The sequence below is a fragment of the Terrapene carolina genome, unplaced genomic scaffold (assembly GCF_002925995.2).
Source record: "Terrapene carolina triunguis isolate 2854851 unplaced genomic scaffold, T_m_triunguis-2.0 Scaffold247, whole genome shotgun sequence".
Taxonomy (NCBI): domain Eukaryota; kingdom Metazoa; phylum Chordata; order Testudines; family Emydidae; genus Terrapene; species Terrapene triunguis.
In genome coordinates this window covers 3420067-3437212 of record NW_020664598.1, presented here as the reverse complement: position 1 = coordinate 3437212, position 17146 = coordinate 3420067, and the positions used below count along the sequence as shown (strand labels likewise).

Here is a 17146-nt window from a genome sequence, read left to right as displayed (position 1 = left end):
TAATTAATTTAGCCTTACAAGAAGTCTGGGTGGGAGGGGAATGATCAATATCCCCAGTTCACAAAGGGGAAACATGAGAGACTAAATGGTTTGCCCAAGTGCGACAAGATGGGTGAGGTAATGCTGTTAAGTTTTGCTTTCTTTTTCTTCATGTTGTGGAGTTGCCATTTCGGATGGTAACATTCCATATCTTCCATTGTTGTATGCAGTGTAGTTGCAGTCCTGCTGGTCCCAGGATATTAGAGAGACAAGGTGGGTGAGGTAATATTGCCCAAGTGACAAAGCCAGGACTACCCCCTACACCTTCTGATTCCCAGTGCTATGCTTTAACAACAACAAAATCATCTCTCCCTATAAAAGTACACATATCATTATTAATTATTAATGCCAAGAGTCATAATGGTTATTAATACATACAAGAACAAACGTACTTGGCCCTTTAAGATTAATGCCCAGCACCAAGATGGCAGCTTCCTGTCGCTTCCAATGCCTGTGCTGTGCCCTTCGCTAAGATGGGGAGGGAGGGAGGGGAAACAATGATGTCATCGCATGACTGTGTTTTTATGAATGAAAAGAATCCTGTGAGTGAGTAATTCCAGGAAACTCATATTACAACTCAGCAGATCTCAGCCCAGAGCCCAGCTCCTCTCCAGACAACAACTTCAAACAAGCAGGTTACAGAGCAAAACCATTAAGGAAAAGGATCTCCAAGGGGATAAAGAAGGGAGGAGAGCAGCAACAAAGACTCGAACCAAGGAACACCGCGCAGTAAGTGAGAACTCTCCACTTATTTCTTTCCCACCCCTCCATAGGAGGGGTGTTTACAGACTTCAGACAGGGGTGTTTACAGACTTCAGAGAGCTTGGGGTGGTGTGTTTATGTTGCTGGCTGTGTATGTGTGTATCCCACCAGTGTGGGCTTTTTGTTTTCCTTGTGCCCTCCCTACCCAGAGAAGGATAAAAAGCCTGAATGATACAGCTCTCCTCTGTGGCGTGTTTATTTTAGGAGTGCGTGTGTACAGCTAAAGGGAGGGTTGATGTCAGCTGAAATCAAGGCGGGCGAGAGTGTGTCTGGTGAAGGACATGGCTTTATCAGTTTTGGATATAAGGGGTTTATCTTCAGAGAAGCGTGGGGGGCGAGGAGCAATGGAGAGGATCAAGTGTTCAAAAGCACGGAGTGTCTCTGTGAGGGTGCATTCATAGCTGTTTTATACACACCCATTGCTGAGCTTAGACAGCTGTGAAGGCAGGAAATCTCTCAATAACAGAGAAGTTACTCATGGCGCAAATTAACTGTGTGTGGGGCATGTGTGTATCTGAGTGAAAGAGAGGTACAACCGAGGCCCTGATCTATTGAGAATCCGCTGGCACATTTAATAAGACTAGAGATGTTAGCCCTTCTATCCTGGCCAAATCTAGGATTGCCGTCTGTCCAGATTTTCTCAGGATGATCCCTTTTTTAAGGTAGTTGTCCTGGGAAATCTGTATGGGTGCTCAGTACACACTGCCAACTGTCCAGTTTTATGGGCTCAGGATCATCCCAGATATCCCATTTTTTTGTACCTCAGAGGTACACAATCACAGCCAACTGCCACTTGGGGTAAACTACGAGGACCCCATCTTGTGTTCTTTGCTTCATCTTGAGCTCCCATTGACTTCAGTGGTAGTGTTAGCTATGCAACAGTTGCAAAATTTAGCCCCTAAATTCCTTTTGAGGTTTCGGTTGGATAAATATTCTTCTTCCTTTACCTTCTGTCCTGAATTATTGTGTAGTATTGCTGTGCACTGTTGAGCAGCTGCTGAGTTTCAGCCCAGAGGTGGCTGCATTTCAGTGGCAGGTGAAGTGATCCCTGTGTAAGCAGCATAGCTTGGAAATGAATTTACAGAGCACTTTGAGTTCTAGGGATAAAAGGCGCTAGTTACATTTGCCAGCAGATGCCATACAAGTACCAGGCTTATTTCTTATTCTAAGGGTATCTGGGGGTGGGGGGAATGACACGGTCACATGCCAACATGTGATGACTTGTGGGCAAATGCTGAATTTTTAATGACTACCACTGAGTATACATTAAGCATAGATCATACTTGTGAGATGTGTGTACTGTTTCTTTAAATCTATAGCAGGAAGCCAGGCAGGAAGGGCAGGGGAAAGTTCGAGGCAGAAATTCTATAGGGAAGCAGAGAGAGTAGCTTAGGGTTAATACTTTCTTCATGTTCAATGTTAGAATTAAGCGACTCATTATCATATGACAACTATTATATCAGATCCCACACAAATACTCGGAGGTAAGGTTGCTAGGCTGTGAATCCTGCTAATGCAAGCCATAAAAAGCAAGGAAATAGCAGTTAAGGCATTCACACCCTCCCACTTCACTACACTCATTAGTTCCTCTTCTGAACCTCACATACCCCCTCTACCACCCACAGGTCATACACTGGTATCTCCACCCTCCTCCAGTGTTTGGGACGCCGCTTAACACCCAACATAATCAACATTGCTGGGATCTGCCTCTACTGAGCTAGGTTGCGGAGGGATTCCCTTTGGAGTTCTCCCTCTCCCACAACACTGAATGGAGGTTTCTCCAGGCAGATGCCTCTCTTCAGGTGCAGCTACTGCTCACCCTTCAAAACCTGGTGCAGAGTGAGAGGAAAAGGTCCAGTTTTCCCCTACTGGGACAGCCTAATGCACTGTCCCGATGGGGAATTACTGCTAGAATTAGATGCTACTAGCAATAGTTTTACCCCATGCCCACACACTTGCCACCATTGCTACCTCCTCCCACTCAGTGTCAACCAGCGTATCTGCCTACTTTTAGCACACCCATGTATCAAGGCACCTTTAGCTGCCAGGCCAGCTCGCTTCTCTCCCCCCATCAAATCACAGAATTACAACCCTCCTGCCACCTCCAAATGGTGGTAAGGGAAGAGAAGAAGCTACTTCTCCTCCTCTATGGGGGGGAAACCTTTCCCCCCCCCCCCTTAATCTAAGTCCAATGGAGCTACATGCTACAATGCTGGGCATGAATCAATACAGTGAGCCCAATCCTGTTCCCAGTGGAATCAATGGAAGTTTTGCCCCTGAGTTCAATAGGAGCAGCGTCCAGCTAAGTGGGGTTGCTGTTGGAACCACAAACGTTGAAGCATGGGAGTTTGGCAGCTAAGTACCTTGGAGGACTAGGTCTGAATTCCCTGTCCCTTGTGTGTGTTAAATCACACCCCTAAAGCAGGGCGGACTGGAGGTAGTTTATAGTCATTCCAACACGTGGGAAAAAACAGGGACTGAAAAACACTGATTAGCTAAACATGGTGTTTAATGTTCTGCATTAGCATGTGAGGCACAATGTAGCTGAGTTAATGCCACTGGGGGACCCCGACAATTGAATTTCCTGACATTTGTGCACGAGGTATCTTAGCTTTAACATCTCACCCACGCTTCTTAAAGTAGCAGAAGACTGACTCTGCACAGACTCTGGTAACCACGGGTGGGGGCCTGCTCCCCGTCTCTGATTCCATCTTCGCCAGATCAGGGAAGTCCTACCCCAGTTTCCAACTCCACAGTCTCCTGTCTCTGACAGTGGGCATCTCAAGCTGCGCGTCTCAAGTGACTATTCTTGTGAATTTGAATTAAAGTCCTTTCACCTATGACAATGGCAGACTGAGCCCGGACAAGCATTTCTGTACTCAGCTGCAATGAACTCAGGTTACATGAGGATCTGATTTTTTTTGTCTTAGTTACTGTAACCTCTTACAGTTTGGCCTCTCTGCCCCTAACAGCCCCCGCTCCCTCCAGCCAATCAAATATTGCACTGTTCAGGTCATCCACCTCTCCCATTGCTCTGACCATGTCACCCCATCCATGACCTCCCTTTTTAGTGTCTCTCTTATTGTATCTGATGCCAGCTCCTCACCCACACATCCAGGGCCCTACATATTCCACCCCCTTCTTCCAACTCTGCTCTCATTTCCCCCTCCTTCTCCCTCACTCCCTATACTTCTCCCAACCCTCTCTTCCTTAGGGCTCTTTCTCATGCTCTTGTATCTCCACCTTCCCTTGTTCTGCTCCCTGCGGTTGGAGCAGTCTGCCTCTTCTCAACCATCAGGCAGCATCTCTCTGCCTTCAAGGCCACCTCTTCCAACACCTCCTCTTTCTCTTATCACTAGCCCTCACACCCTCCCTTACCTGGTCTGTCAGCCCTGTCCTGTCTTGCTTACACTGGAAGCTCATGGGGACAGAGAACACATCTTGCTGGGTGAATTCACAGCGCTCTATGGCTGCTGTTTCATGATAATCATGGTCACATTTCAGCCTTGCAACCCTTCCCCTCCCTGCCACCCTGCCGCAGTGGGAGAATTACCGAGAATGGGGCATGTATAGCCTTGGTGACCTTGCTGCTCTCGGTGCTGAATCACAGTGAGATGGCTTTTCTCCCTCCCACACTCCTGCTGCTTCCCTCACTCCTGCTCCTCCTCCTCTGGGACTCTCCAGACATTTGATTCACTCAGCCACAGAGCAGAGGAGTCTTTGCCACCTACCTGTTCTGCGTCAGCCCCCAGCATGGGAGAGTGGGGCAGAAAGCACGTGGTGTTTCCGTGAAGTGAGGTGACTCCTGGCACTGACACTGTTTTGTTTCTTTTGGTGTGTGTTTGAATGGGCTTTGTCAGAGCCCCGGCTTCATGGCTCTGCTCACGTTTCACAGGCAAGGCAGGTAGCAAACTTGTGCATGGTTGTGCAGGTACATCTGGGCACATCCTTGTTGTGTATTAGACCCACGTGCATGTAGGTGGGACAAAAATAGTGTCCGTATTTCTAGTGCCTTCTATCCCAAATGGCTTTCTAGACAGGGCTCGCTCTGCCCCCCCATGAGATGGAAGGTGGCTGCTCTGCGGCAGTTTAGGGCAGGTAACGAGAATGATACCGCTCAGCCAGGTGGAAGTCTGGGCGGTGTTTCTGCATGCAGGCCTACGTGAGCGCATTGGCAGGAGTCGCCTGTATTTGTATCCTCACAGGGGGCGTGTGGGGCGATGGGTCACAGACTCACTCTGGTCCCCAGAAGAGGTCCCTGCCTGCCACAGGGCAGTCAGGTCAGCCCAGGAGGGAGCTGCCCCATTCCTGATTTGCCCTGGCATTTATTCCTAGCTCAGACCTCCCTCCTCCATCCCCTGTGGCATCTACATGAACCCCGGGGGTGACATCCTGCTTGCTGCCAGGGCTCTGGTTGGGGTTCAGGAGTGAAAGGGACGTGCCTCAGTCCCCTCCCGCCTCCAGTGTTGGGCCCTTGTGAAGAGTGTTCTCCATGAGCCTGGCTTACCCCAGCTCGTGGGCTCAATCGAGTATCATGTCTGGGCACGTCTCAGCAGAGCAAAGCGAGTGACTCCTTCCCTCTGCTGCTGGCCTGTCCGTCTCACATCCCGAGGGAAAGATCCGTGGCTCAGCTCAGCCCTGGCGGGATTCTGAAGGAGAGGTGGCTCAGACAGACACGTGCACCCTGAATGGCTTTTGAGGGGGGCAGGGGAGGCCGAAGGAGCCCTTTGCGCTGCTTGTGACAGGGACTCCTCTCAAATCCTCTAACTCTAGGGCACAGGACTGGGGTATTTCAGACAAGTTTGTAAGTTTCGAATGGCCACCTGCTCTCCCCCACTCCTCCAGGCCAGGCTCAGACATTAATTTTGGGTCCCCGGCTTGAGCCCCCTTGTGCTTGACCTTTCAGTGGGGCTGGGCCCTGGCAGTTCCCATTGACTTCAGTGGAATCCCCTTTCCCCACCCCTCCAGCCCTGGGCACCTGTCTGTGGTCCCCAGAGAGAGTAGGGGAGGGGGAGCACAACCCCCTGCACACGTAGACGCCCCAGCGGCGTCACTGCTGAACCCTGCTCCCCTCCCTGCTCTTCGGTTTTGTGGGGGCCTGTGCCACAGCAACACGCACAGCTCCCCCAGTGGATCCCTTCTCTTATGCCTGCACTCCCACCCCCCAAAAAAACCTGCCTGCATCCATCTGCCTCTTGCCTGTCGCCCCCATCCCTCCCTCTCCTACGCTTGTCTGTAGGGCTCTGTAATCTGTCAACAAAGCTCTGCTTCCCAACCCGAGATCAAGGGAGAGAGTTTAATCTCTGCCGAGGCCCACTGAGCCAGACAGGGCAGGCCAGGTGCCTGCAGGTGAGAGGGGGGCCTGGAAGAGCAGAGCCCCCGGGCAGTTTCCTGGGTCACGCTGCAGCCCTACCAGCCAAACACCCCTTTCCCCGGCCTCCCTACTGATCTCTGGTCCTGCTGCTGCCTGTGTTGCTTTTACTTTCCCTTTAGCCGTCCTTTCCAGGCACGGACATTTCAGTGACACACACACCAGCTGCCTCCCCACCATGTTTCCAGTCAGGAAAGTTCTTGCCCTCCTGCAGTTCCTGGTGAAGGCAGGGGCCGGGCCCATCTATTTCAGGACGGACGGTGTGGGGCAGCGGGGAACCTGTCTATAACCTGCATTGGGAGATAGGTGGGGAGCCCTGGGTTCTGCCTGCTGCTGGTCATTTGGGGGAAATAAGGGAGGGGAAGGAATTTTGGAATGTTTTGCTTTTAAAATGAAATGACTGATTCATTCAGTGCTGGGTCTCTGCGCTCCCCTGACCCCCATCTCTCTAGCGGGACAGAGGGTGCACCCCCCCCGTGAACGTGTCCTCAGGGAAGAGACCAAGTGATTTATGTTCCAGGCTTATGGGGCTGGGGCAAGAAATGCTGGGGAGCAAAGAAGGGATGGGGGGGGGGGGGATTTGTAGGGCCAGGCTGCCTTCCCCCCTCCTCCCACTAACGGAGCCAGAGGCGTGAAATGAACAGGGATGGAGGGGAGTGACATGTTGCCTCTGGCTTGTTTGCAGGGTCCTCGTTTGGGGAGCACGACTGCAGGAGACAATGTCTGCAGACAACTTATCGAGCAAGGCCCTGAAGGTACGAGTGAGTTCGCACCAAAGAGCACAGCCGGCATCACCTCCTCTCTCCCTGCTCCCCCATCCCGCCCTTCCCCATTCCTCTCTCCCACCCTCAGGAGTGGTGGAAGTGCCCGTAAAGTGGGGGGACCACTGGCACCTGAACCCTGGCCCCACCCCTCACACCACCCCTTCTTCCCGAGGCCCATCCTCATGCCACCCCTTCTCCCCCAGACCCCACCCTCACGTCATCCCTTCTCCCCGAAGCCCCACCCCCACACCGTGACTTCCCCCAAGGCCTCGCTCCTGCACTGCCTCTCTTCCCCTCAAGATCTCGGCCCCCCATCGCTCACCCTTACAACCAGTAAAAAGGGGGAGTGCATAGCCCTCCCACTTTTAAACGTGATGGGACCATGGCCCCCTGGACCCCCCCTTCCGGCACCCCTGCCCACCTTGTACTCTCTTCTGTTCCCCCACCTCCCTTCCTCCTCTCTCCAATGCACTCTTTGCTCACCCACTGTCCTCTCTTGGCCAGATCAAGCGCGAGCTGGGTGAGAACACGCCCCACCTGTCGGACGAGGAGCTGATGGGGCTGTCGGTGCGGGAACTGAATCACCACCTGCGGGGCCTCTCCAAGGAGGAGGTGGCGCGGCTGAAGCAGCGCCGGCGCACGCTGAAGAACCGCGGCTACGCGGCCAGCTGCCGGGTCAAGCGGGTGTGCCAGAAGGAGGAACTGCAGAAGCAGAAGACGGAGCTGGAGCGGGAGGTGGACAAGCTGGCCCGCGAGAACGCTGCCATGCGCCTGGAGCTGGACGCCCTGCGGGGCAAGTACGAGGCGCTGCAGGGCTTTGCCCGTACAGTCGCTGCCCATGGCTCTGCCGCCAAGGTGGCCACCGCCAGCGTCATCACCATCGTCAAATCCGGCACCAACCAGGCCACATACTCCTAGTGCCCGCCCAACCCCCCCACGAACTGCGTCCTCCCTCCATGGCTGGGCCCAGCTCTTTACCCAGAATGGACAGCGGCTGCCCTGGCTTCTCCCACAACCCCTGCAGGAGACAGAATTGACCTGAAGACCTTAAAACAAGTGGTCCCTCGATTTCTCCCCACCTTGAACCAAGCGGTGGTTCAGCCCTCCATCCGCACCCCCCTCTCCCCCCATTAACTTGTCAAGCTGGGTGAAAATGTTCCGACAGGAATCTCCTAGCTGAAATATTCCCTCCCCGAACAATTGTGTGCTGTTATAAAAAGTTTCCTCTTAGCTTCTCCTGCCCATCGGTGCCCCTCCCCCCATATTTACCCAAGGGGCTCAGAGACCCTTCCCATTTGTTATTGGTAGGGGTACAGCTCCACTGACGCCAAGATCTGTGAGATAAGGGGGATGGGGAGGAAGAAGAGAATCAGGAGCCAGGCCAAGGACCTATTCTACTTTGTCAAGCACAGAGCAGGGGATGGGATACCTGTCCAGAGAATAGCCAGGAGTTGCCAAAACCCTGCTGCCCTCTCTCCCTAACTCTGGCCCCTCTAGTCCAGATTTTCTGTTGTGGCCTCCCCCGAGGGAGATAAACTGAAACCCTCCCTGCCCCCTTGTCAGTTGCATTTCGTGGGTCTTCACTTCCCTAAGCTGCCACACCTTTTCAGGAAGGCCCCGAAACAACTGCTATTGAGAGCAAATGGCAGAGGCTCTGCTAGCTGAGTTAAGTCTGTCTTCCAGGGACTGGGCATTAAGGGGAGCCAGGGTAGTGCTGCGGGAAAGAGAGGTTGCAGTTTAATGGAGAGGGGGAGGAAAAAGAGAGGACAAGCGTGGGAGTGATGGAGAGACAACAGGCTCTCTGTAGCACGTGTCAGGGCTGACTCCGCTCCTGGCCATTATAACTCAGATCTGGGCTAGACATCAGGGTGATGAGCACACTAGAAATACAAAGACTCAGCTGCAGGGGTGAATTTAAATTTAGCAGCAGGGCTAAATTTCCAAGATCTCCTGCAGGGCAGGGAATTGGTTTTGAGAGCGTGACCAGGATGAGAAAAAAAGAGGGAGAGAGAGAGAAGGAAAGAGAGGGAGAGTAGAGACACTAGAAAGAGGAACAAAGCAAGTGAGGCAGTTGGATAGAGAAGTAGCAGCAGGACTATGTTTGAAATACTGGAGGGAGGAGAGACTGTTTCAATCACATTTTGTGACCACAGAATTTAGAAGATCTGAAAAGAACAAAGGAGGCACAGCACGTTTCGGTGCGGCCCTGGTTGCGTAACCAGGAGCTGGCACAATTGCCAAATGAGCTGCAGAGATAAGCCACGCAGAAGGAAGTTGTAGTATCAATCTGGTTTTTGCTGGGCTGGATCCATTCATACAAAAACCAGCACAGCCTGAAAAGACAGATGGAGCCAATAACCAGCTGAAATGGGTTGGATGCTCACGTTTGATTCTTTAGCTTTAAAGATGGAATTTTATTTGGGGGGCAGGGGGAGCAGGGGGAAGAGAGCAGTGTCCTTTTATCTCGACTTACACACATGCTCACACCCTTTCCTTCTAATGGTGACATTTCCTCCATGGCATGGTGGGACTCTTCAAAAGGCCAGCAGGAAGGAAATAAACACAGCTGTAGTGGAGATAAAATTACTAGTTACATGACAGTAGCACCTGGACATCCCCACTGAGACTGGCACCCTGTTGTGCTAGGCACTGTACAAACAGAGGGAGAGCGGGCTCCTGCCCCCAAGAACATACCTGGGGGGAGGGGGGAGGGAGGGAGACGCAGAGGCACACAGGTGAAGTGACTAGCCCAAGGTTGCCCAGCAGGTTGGGGGCACAGCTGGGAATTGACAAGCCAGGTCTCCTGACTCCCAGTTCAGTGCCCTTTCCCCTGAACCAGGCTGGCTCAACCCACTAGCTGAGGGAAAGCGGGAAGGTGGAGAGCCCAGGTGGTGGCTCAGGGAGCAGGGGATAGTTCCCCGCTCCCTACCAGTCACAGGCACCTTTTCCAGTATCATTGAAATAGGAGCTTGGGCACAGGAGGGAGGCGGATCCATAAATAAATACGGACAGCGTAGGGGTCAGTAAAGGTAATACCGGGCAGTCACCATTAGGCATCTGTTAGGTTAGAGAATTAACCCCTTCATTTCCCCCACATCTGGTTGGTTGTCCCTACAGCTTGCCCCACCACCCACCACAGTGCCGCAGCCAGCTCCAGAGCGGTGCGGCCAAACTTCCCCCTCCGTGTACTTTGTGGGAGGTTCCATGGTTAGCCTCTCCCTTCCCCTTCCCCACCTTTGGTTTATTTATTGCACGAATGTAAGTTATTTTCACGTCCTCTTTGCCATTCCGCCTCTCGGCACAGCCAGGATGTTGGTACAGAGCCGTACTTTATATTTTATATATGCAAATCACATTTTATCTTATACTTATATAGAGCAAAAAAAAAGGTATTTATTTTCTGACGTACAGTAAGTGATCTACCCAACTCCTCTGTATTTTGTAACTTTACAAATAAAGCAAGTTTTTTTCCACAGAGAGGGTGTGAGTTTATTAAGTTGTAAAACAGATCTCTGGGCTTATCAAACTGAATAACTATTGCCAACTCTTGTGGTGCTCTCAGTTGGCTATTTTTCTCAAAGCCCCACTTGTTGGAGTCAAGAGCTTGCATGGAAAATATCTTTTTAAGTAAAGAAGTAAGTTACTAGCTCTGCCGGTTGGCCAGAAAAGGTTCAGTACATGAACCAGCTGCATCTGAAGTGCTCAGAACCTGGAAGTTGACTAAAAAGAACTCATGTTCTGTGTAATCACATGATTTGGGGGTCTGAGGTCTTTTAAAACACTTGGGGTTGTAGGTACTAGTGAATATGGATCCTAGTGGCAGTGTCAGAGCGATAGGCCTCAAGGTGGACTTCGCTTTTATATACAGGACTGGTCCAACATGGGAGGCAGCAACACGAACGCACACAGTGCCTAGACAACATGTCTCAGCCCTAAGGTGACCACCTGGGCTGGTATTTAACCAGCCTGGTCATTTTTTTTTTTTTTTTTAATGGTTTTCCCATTTCCCAGAAAAATAATTGAATCTGCTTTTTTTTTTTTTTTAATGTGGGTCTACAGCTTTGCATTATCATCACAATACACTGGGATAGCTAATGTTAAAAGTTTCTGTGTCTGGCTAAAGATGCTGCAGTGTTCCCACGTCTGCAGTTTAAGTCATAACAGATCAATACTGGTGAAACTACAGCAGCTGTCTGCCCATCAACACGCAAGCACACTGCATGTGTGCGCAAGAGAGGGTTTGAGTCATGGGAGAGTGAGGAGACTGGTATGTTATCAATCTTTCTAGACCAGCAGTTCTCAACCCACGACCCCCATGCGGCCCAATTAGCACAAAGCTGCGGCCCAGCTGTGTGCTAAAGCCCACCAGGCCGTGTGGCGGGTGTGGGTTCCCAGCTGCCTGACCGCCCAGTGTGGCGGGGCCCCGGGGCTGCCGGCCAGCCCTGCAGGGTCCAAGGTCTGGGACTGTCGGTTGGCCCTGTGGGGTCTGGAGCTGGCCCCGCTGGGTCAGGGGGCTGCCCCATGGGGTCGGAGCTGCTGCCTGGCCCCGTGGGGTCAAGCTCCAGGCTGCCATCCAGCCCCACACAGAGGCTCTGGGTCCCTGCTGCCGTGCCCAGGGCTCCACGCCTGGCCCCACTCTGTGGAGGGGTCTCTGGGCGGGAGGCGCTGGGCATAGGGATCCATCTGTGGGGGGAGGGGTGCGCTGTGGTTCTCAACCTGCGGCCCAGCGGCCCACAATGATAAATAGGTTGAGAACCACTGCTCTATACACTGTAAGTGGCAGTTGAAGTGGGGTGTGGAGGGGTGTTGCAGAGTTGCCTTGGGGACTGGGGTTGCGGCAGGCTTGCCTTGTGTGTGTGTGGGGGGGGAGGGGTGCCTTTTTTTTTTTTGGCATTTCAAAGGTGGTGACCCTATTCAGCCTTGCCCTGCAGCAGCCACCCCTAGGGGCAAGATGACAATCTGGTCTTCTTGCCCCATTCAACACCCTTGGCTTCCTGCTGAGATTGCCAGTGAAGGGGGCAATTAGTGCCAAGGGCTGCCAGGGTTCTCATCCTGCTAGGAATGGGCTGGAGCCGGATTGCAGCTAGGTGGCCTCTGGAAAATACAATTAGGTCGTAACAACTTTCAGTGGTTTTTGAGGTGGAAGGATCTGGATACTGAGACCATTGGCTGGTGTACATAGGGTCATGGGGGCTGCAGGTAGGGTGACCAGATGTCCCGATTTTATAGGGACAGTCCCGATTTTTGGGTCTTTTTCTTATATAGGCTCCTATTACCCCCACCCCCTGTCCTGATTTTTCACACTTGCTGTCTGGTCACCCTAGCTGCAGGGAGGGAAACACTGTGGGTCCATTCTGCTGCCTACACAGGAGCCTTGCAGCCAGGAGACCACACTGCCTTACTAATTAAGTTAAAGGGCGGGGGGAGGGGGGGGAAAGAGGGTCCTTCCTGATGGGGAACCTACAAGGAGCCAGGAGGCCCCTGTGGCAGGAATGCAGAATACAGCAGGAAAAGCAGGTGCATGATAGAATTCCAGGAATGTTACCTAGAGGTCAATGACTGCTTGGTAGTTGGTCCCACCCGCTCCACATTCCACAGAGCTGCCATCACCACAGGAAAACAAGGGTCCTCTTAACCTACATGGACAAACATGTGATGACTTCTGCTCGCCAGAGCCCAGGTGGGAGGGATTACTACAGAGCTTTGCAATGTGCACAGGTAAGTTCCCAGCCTCCAGGCAATGTTGAATCCACATACCTATTCTGCATTTGACATCCAGTCTCCATCTGCTTCCTACTGCAGCAGCCTCTAGTGCACTCCTGCCAGAATTCATGTTCTCAGCCTTCACCAGCCTACCAGGATCCCTCCTCTAGTGTAGTCTCACTATTGGTTGGGGCTTCTCCAATAAGTAGCATCTTGTTTCTTTGGGGATGCGTCCATACGAAGTAGAGAGGGGGTCCCTGTAACACAACTACCACATTTATCACCAATTTCATGCTGGCTAGAAGCGCATGGCAAAAATACAACAGTAAGCCTATAACCAGAGTGCACTTGGGGTTTTAAACTAAACTCAGTTACCCTACTGTAATACTTTGCAATTATATTTCCCTTTTCCCATAAACAGATAATCTCAAAGCACTTAGCATTATCATCCCATTGTACGAACAGGGAAACGGAGGCATAGAAAGGTTAAGGCCTACTTTTCTACATAGAAGTGTAGGACTGGAAGGAACCTTGAGAGGTCATCTAATCCAGTCCCCTGAACTCATGACAGGACTAAAAGTATTATCTAGACCATCCCTGACAGGCGTTTGTCTAACCCGCTCTTAAAAATCTCCAATGACAGAGATTTCACAGTCTCCCTGGGCAATTTATTCTAGTGCTTAACCACCCTGATAGTTAGGAAGTTTTTCCTAATGTCCAACCTACACCTCTCTTGCTGCAGGTTAAGCCAATTGCTTCTTGTCCTATCCTCAGAGATTAAAGAGAACAATTTTTCACCCTCCTCCTTTTAACAACCTTTTATGTACTTGAAAACTGTTATCACGTCCCCTCAGTCTTCTCTTCTCCAGACTAAACAAACCCAGTTTTTTTCAATCTTCCCTCATAGGTCATGTTTTCTAGACCTTTAATCATTTTTGTTGCTCTTCTCTGGACTTTCTCCAATTTGTCCACATCTTTCCTTGGACACAATACTCCAGTTGAAGCCTAATCAGTGTGGAGTACAGCAGAAGAATTATTTCTTGTGTCTTGCTTACAACACTCCTGCTAAACATCCCACGTTTACTTTTTTTTGCAATAGTGTTACACTGTTCACTCATATTTAGCTTGTGATCCACTATGGCCCCCAGATCCCTTTCCACAGTACTTCTTCCTAGGCAGTCATTTCCCATTTTGTATGTGTGCAATTGATTGCTCCTTCCTAAATGGAGTACGTTGCATTTGTCCTTATTGAATTTCAACCTATTTACTTCAGATCATTTCTCCAGTTTGTCCAGGTCATTTTGAATTTTAATCCTATCCTCTAAAACACTTGCAACCCCTCCCAGCTTGGTATTGTCTGCAAACTTTTTAAGTGTACTCTCTATGCCACTATCTAAATCATTGATGAAGACATTGAAGAGAACCAGACCCAGGACCGATCCCTGCGGGACCCCACTTGATATGCCCTTCCAGCTTGACTGTGAACCACTGATAACTACTCCCTGGGAATGGTTGTTCAATCAGTTATGCACCCACCTTATAGCAGCTCTATCTAGGTTGTATTTCCCCTAGTTTGTTTATGAGAAGGTCATACGAGACAGTACCAAAAGCCTTACTAAAGTCAAGATATACCACATCTACCACTTCCCCACTATCCAAAAGGCTCATTACCCTGTCAAAGAAAGCTATTAGGTTGGTTTGACATGATTTGTTCTTAACAAATCCATACTGACATGTCCACTAATTTTGGGTGCCAGGCCCTGGCAGCATGATTCTCAGAAGGGCTGACCTCCTGCAGCCCCCAATGCCTTAAATAGGACTTGTGGGTGCTCAGGATCTCTGAAAATCAGATTCCACCTGTCTCACATTGGGCACCCAAAATTAGGGTCCATTTTTGTTCCAAACAATTTGCCCAAGGAACCACCAGTCTCAGTGGCAGAGCCAGGAATAGAAAGCAGGTCTTCTGCCATCCAGCCCTGTGCTCAGCTTGCTGAGGTACCGCTACTCTTCAGCACTTGTGTTTAGACACACACATCCCCATCACATCTGAGTGCTGCCAGGAGGAAGCGGAGATGGATGGATGCAAACAGTAGTGAAGAGCTTTTGTCTTGCAAAGGAGACTGACAGAATAGGAACTACTAACTGAGGCCATGTCTACATCAGAGAACTTACAGCTGTACTGATGCAAGATCGCTTGTGTAGCCACTCTATGCCGGCGGGAGAGAGCTCTCCCGTTGACATAATAAAATTACTTCCACGAGTGGCGGTAGCTATGTCAGTGGGAGCAGTTCTCCTGTCGCCATAGCGCTGTCCACACTGGTGCGTCTATCAGTGTAACTTATGTCGCCTGGGGTGTGTTTTTTCCCACAACCCCAGAGTGACAAGTTATACCAACAAAAGCAGTAGCGTAGACATGGCCTGAGGGGCTCGGGCCCCTGCGAGGGGCAAAAAGAGGTCACAAGATCAGGACAGGGAATGAAGGGGGGATGGGGGGGACCCCACACACCATGAGGCAGAGGCAGTTTAAGTACAATCTATATTATCTATATATTTTTATTTGTCATTGCATTTGCTTGTTTCTGCAGAGTATAACATCACAAAGACCAAAATAGAGAGCGGCTTGTTGCTGAGCTCACATCAGTTATACACGATAAGTACAAAACTAGGTGACTCTGTCTTATTTATCATACATTTTTTTTCCAGTCATTTATATACAAAGAACTACTCTATATGGAAAAATAATAAACAAATTCCATGGGTATGTTACATGGTAAAAAAGGGAAGGAGAGAGAGAGAGCAGGAAAGGGAGAGGGCAGCATTGAGGGCCTACTGGTGGGACTGGCCTGGGTGCTAGGGTTCTGGGCTACCATTAGCCTAGACCTCCAGCACTGAGTTTTATTGAGTATTTGTTTCTTATTAGCCAGCCAGTCATTGTCACGTTCTGGCACTTGCCCGTCTTGAAGGAGAGCAGCAAGCTTTGCAGAGAGGTTTTTGTATGGTGCTAAAAACAGATATATGGCAGCTGGCTGTGATGCGGTTCTAGTGTCTACCAGATTTCTTTGTTTCTCCAAAGGCGGCTAGTGACAAAAGGGTTCTACTTGAAACCACTAAGCACAGGAAGCTTCAAGAATATCCAGATCCTACACACAGCATATGCAGCATCCGCTTTAAAATAAAACAAAATAAAAAACCACCCGTCCCCAAAGCTAGAACATCTCAGGGTCAAGGGCACCGCTCCAGGCCACTCCAAACTTCAGCCATCTCCCTTGACCCAAGGGAGGGACATCAGGAGACTCCCCACAAATAAATTAAAATGGGATGGGGGGTTGGGGACACGTGGCAGCTGGAAATACTGGGATCGGACAGCCCCACAGAAACAGAGGAGGGGACGTGTGCGCCCAAAAGAGTTAATATAAAATAAGTAATGAGAGAGACGAGGGGTGGTTGTGAAACGAAGGTCGTTGGAAGGAAGGCCCATGTGAACTTCAGCCCTGCATCGCAATAGAACTGCAGGTGGAGAAAGGCCTGATAATTAGTGGGTGTTTTGTTTCAGTTTAGCAATGACTGATTTAAAAAAAAAAAAAAAAAAAAAAAGCACACTATATTGCATGGGACTAAAGGGTGAGGGGAACCCAGTAATTACAGAAGCCCATTTGCTTTTAGACCTCCTGCTCCCATCTCCCACCCCCTCAGAGAACCCACCCACCCACCCACCTCCCATTGTCCCCAGACCCTTTGGCAGCTTTGAGGTAGGGGAGCGGAAGGTGTTGCACTGAACAGACCCACCTCTCCTCTAGTATATTCTCAATAGCAAAAAGTGGAGCGCAAAACACCCCGCATTGACATCCCAAGGAGAAATGGGCTCGCCTCCAACCCCCATCCATTCTTCCCCAACCAGACAGGCCTCTGAATAGGTCATTTCTGAGGGTGCTGCTGCTGCTGGGATCTTTGCTTGTGAAAATTAAGGCACAGACAAGAAAGGGAAGCCACATGCAAAAGAAGTCAAGCCCTAGCTCCTCCCATCAGGCCTCTCCAGCTGAGGGGCTAGACACGCCGTGACAGAGCTTGCTGACCCCAACTAGCCAAGGGGCCTTAAGCCATAATAGCAGCTTAGAACTGGTCCTAGCGATGGGGGAAGGAATGAACAGAGGCCCAGCTGGGAGGAAAGCAGCAGCTTAATGTTAACCTCCTGGTTTCAGTTCCCTTTCAGTGGGTTGTTTTAATGCAGGCACATGTAACCACAACAGCAGGGAAGTCCAATAAGATGCATTTCTTGGTGCCTGACAAGATTTTTGGTTCTTCCGGGGGACTTTTTATCCTCACTCTGCTGGGCCTCTAAGGCCAGATTCACAGCCCACTGAAGTTAATGGAAAGAACCTCATTGACTTCAGCAACAAAGTGTCCTGTGGCACCTTACAGACTAACAGACGTATTGGAGCATAAGCTTCCGTGGGTGAATACCCACTTCGTCAGACTCTTTCGTGGGTGAATACCCACTTCGTCAGAC

The 17146-nt window shown here is 50.6% G+C and overlaps 1 protein-coding gene across 1 annotated transcript; it reads left to right on the top strand.

Annotated features, from left to right (window-relative positions):
• Positions 1–582: 582 nt before the first annotated feature.
• Positions 583–9692, top strand: MAFF (MAF bZIP transcription factor F). Its single transcript, XM_024200113.3, has 3 exons — positions 583–768; positions 6858–6927; positions 7441–9692. Exons 2-3 carry the CDS (start codon positions 6892–6894, stop codon positions 7852–7854), a joined length of 450 nt encoding a protein of 149 aa, XP_024055881.1. The 5' UTR covers positions 583–768; positions 6858–6891; the 3' UTR covers positions 7855–9692.
• The last annotated feature ends 7454 nt before the right edge of the window (positions 9693–17146 follow it).

Excerpts from the sequence above, each read along its gene's own strand:
- MAFF (XM_024200113.3), top strand. The coding sequence starts at position 6,892 with ATGTCTGCAGACAACTTATCGAGCAAGGCCCTGAAG. Across the intron at positions 6,928-7,440 it reads TATCGAGCAAGGCCCTGAAG|ATCAAGCGCGAGCTGGGTGA; the intron begins GTACGAGTGAGT and ends TCTCTTGGCCAG.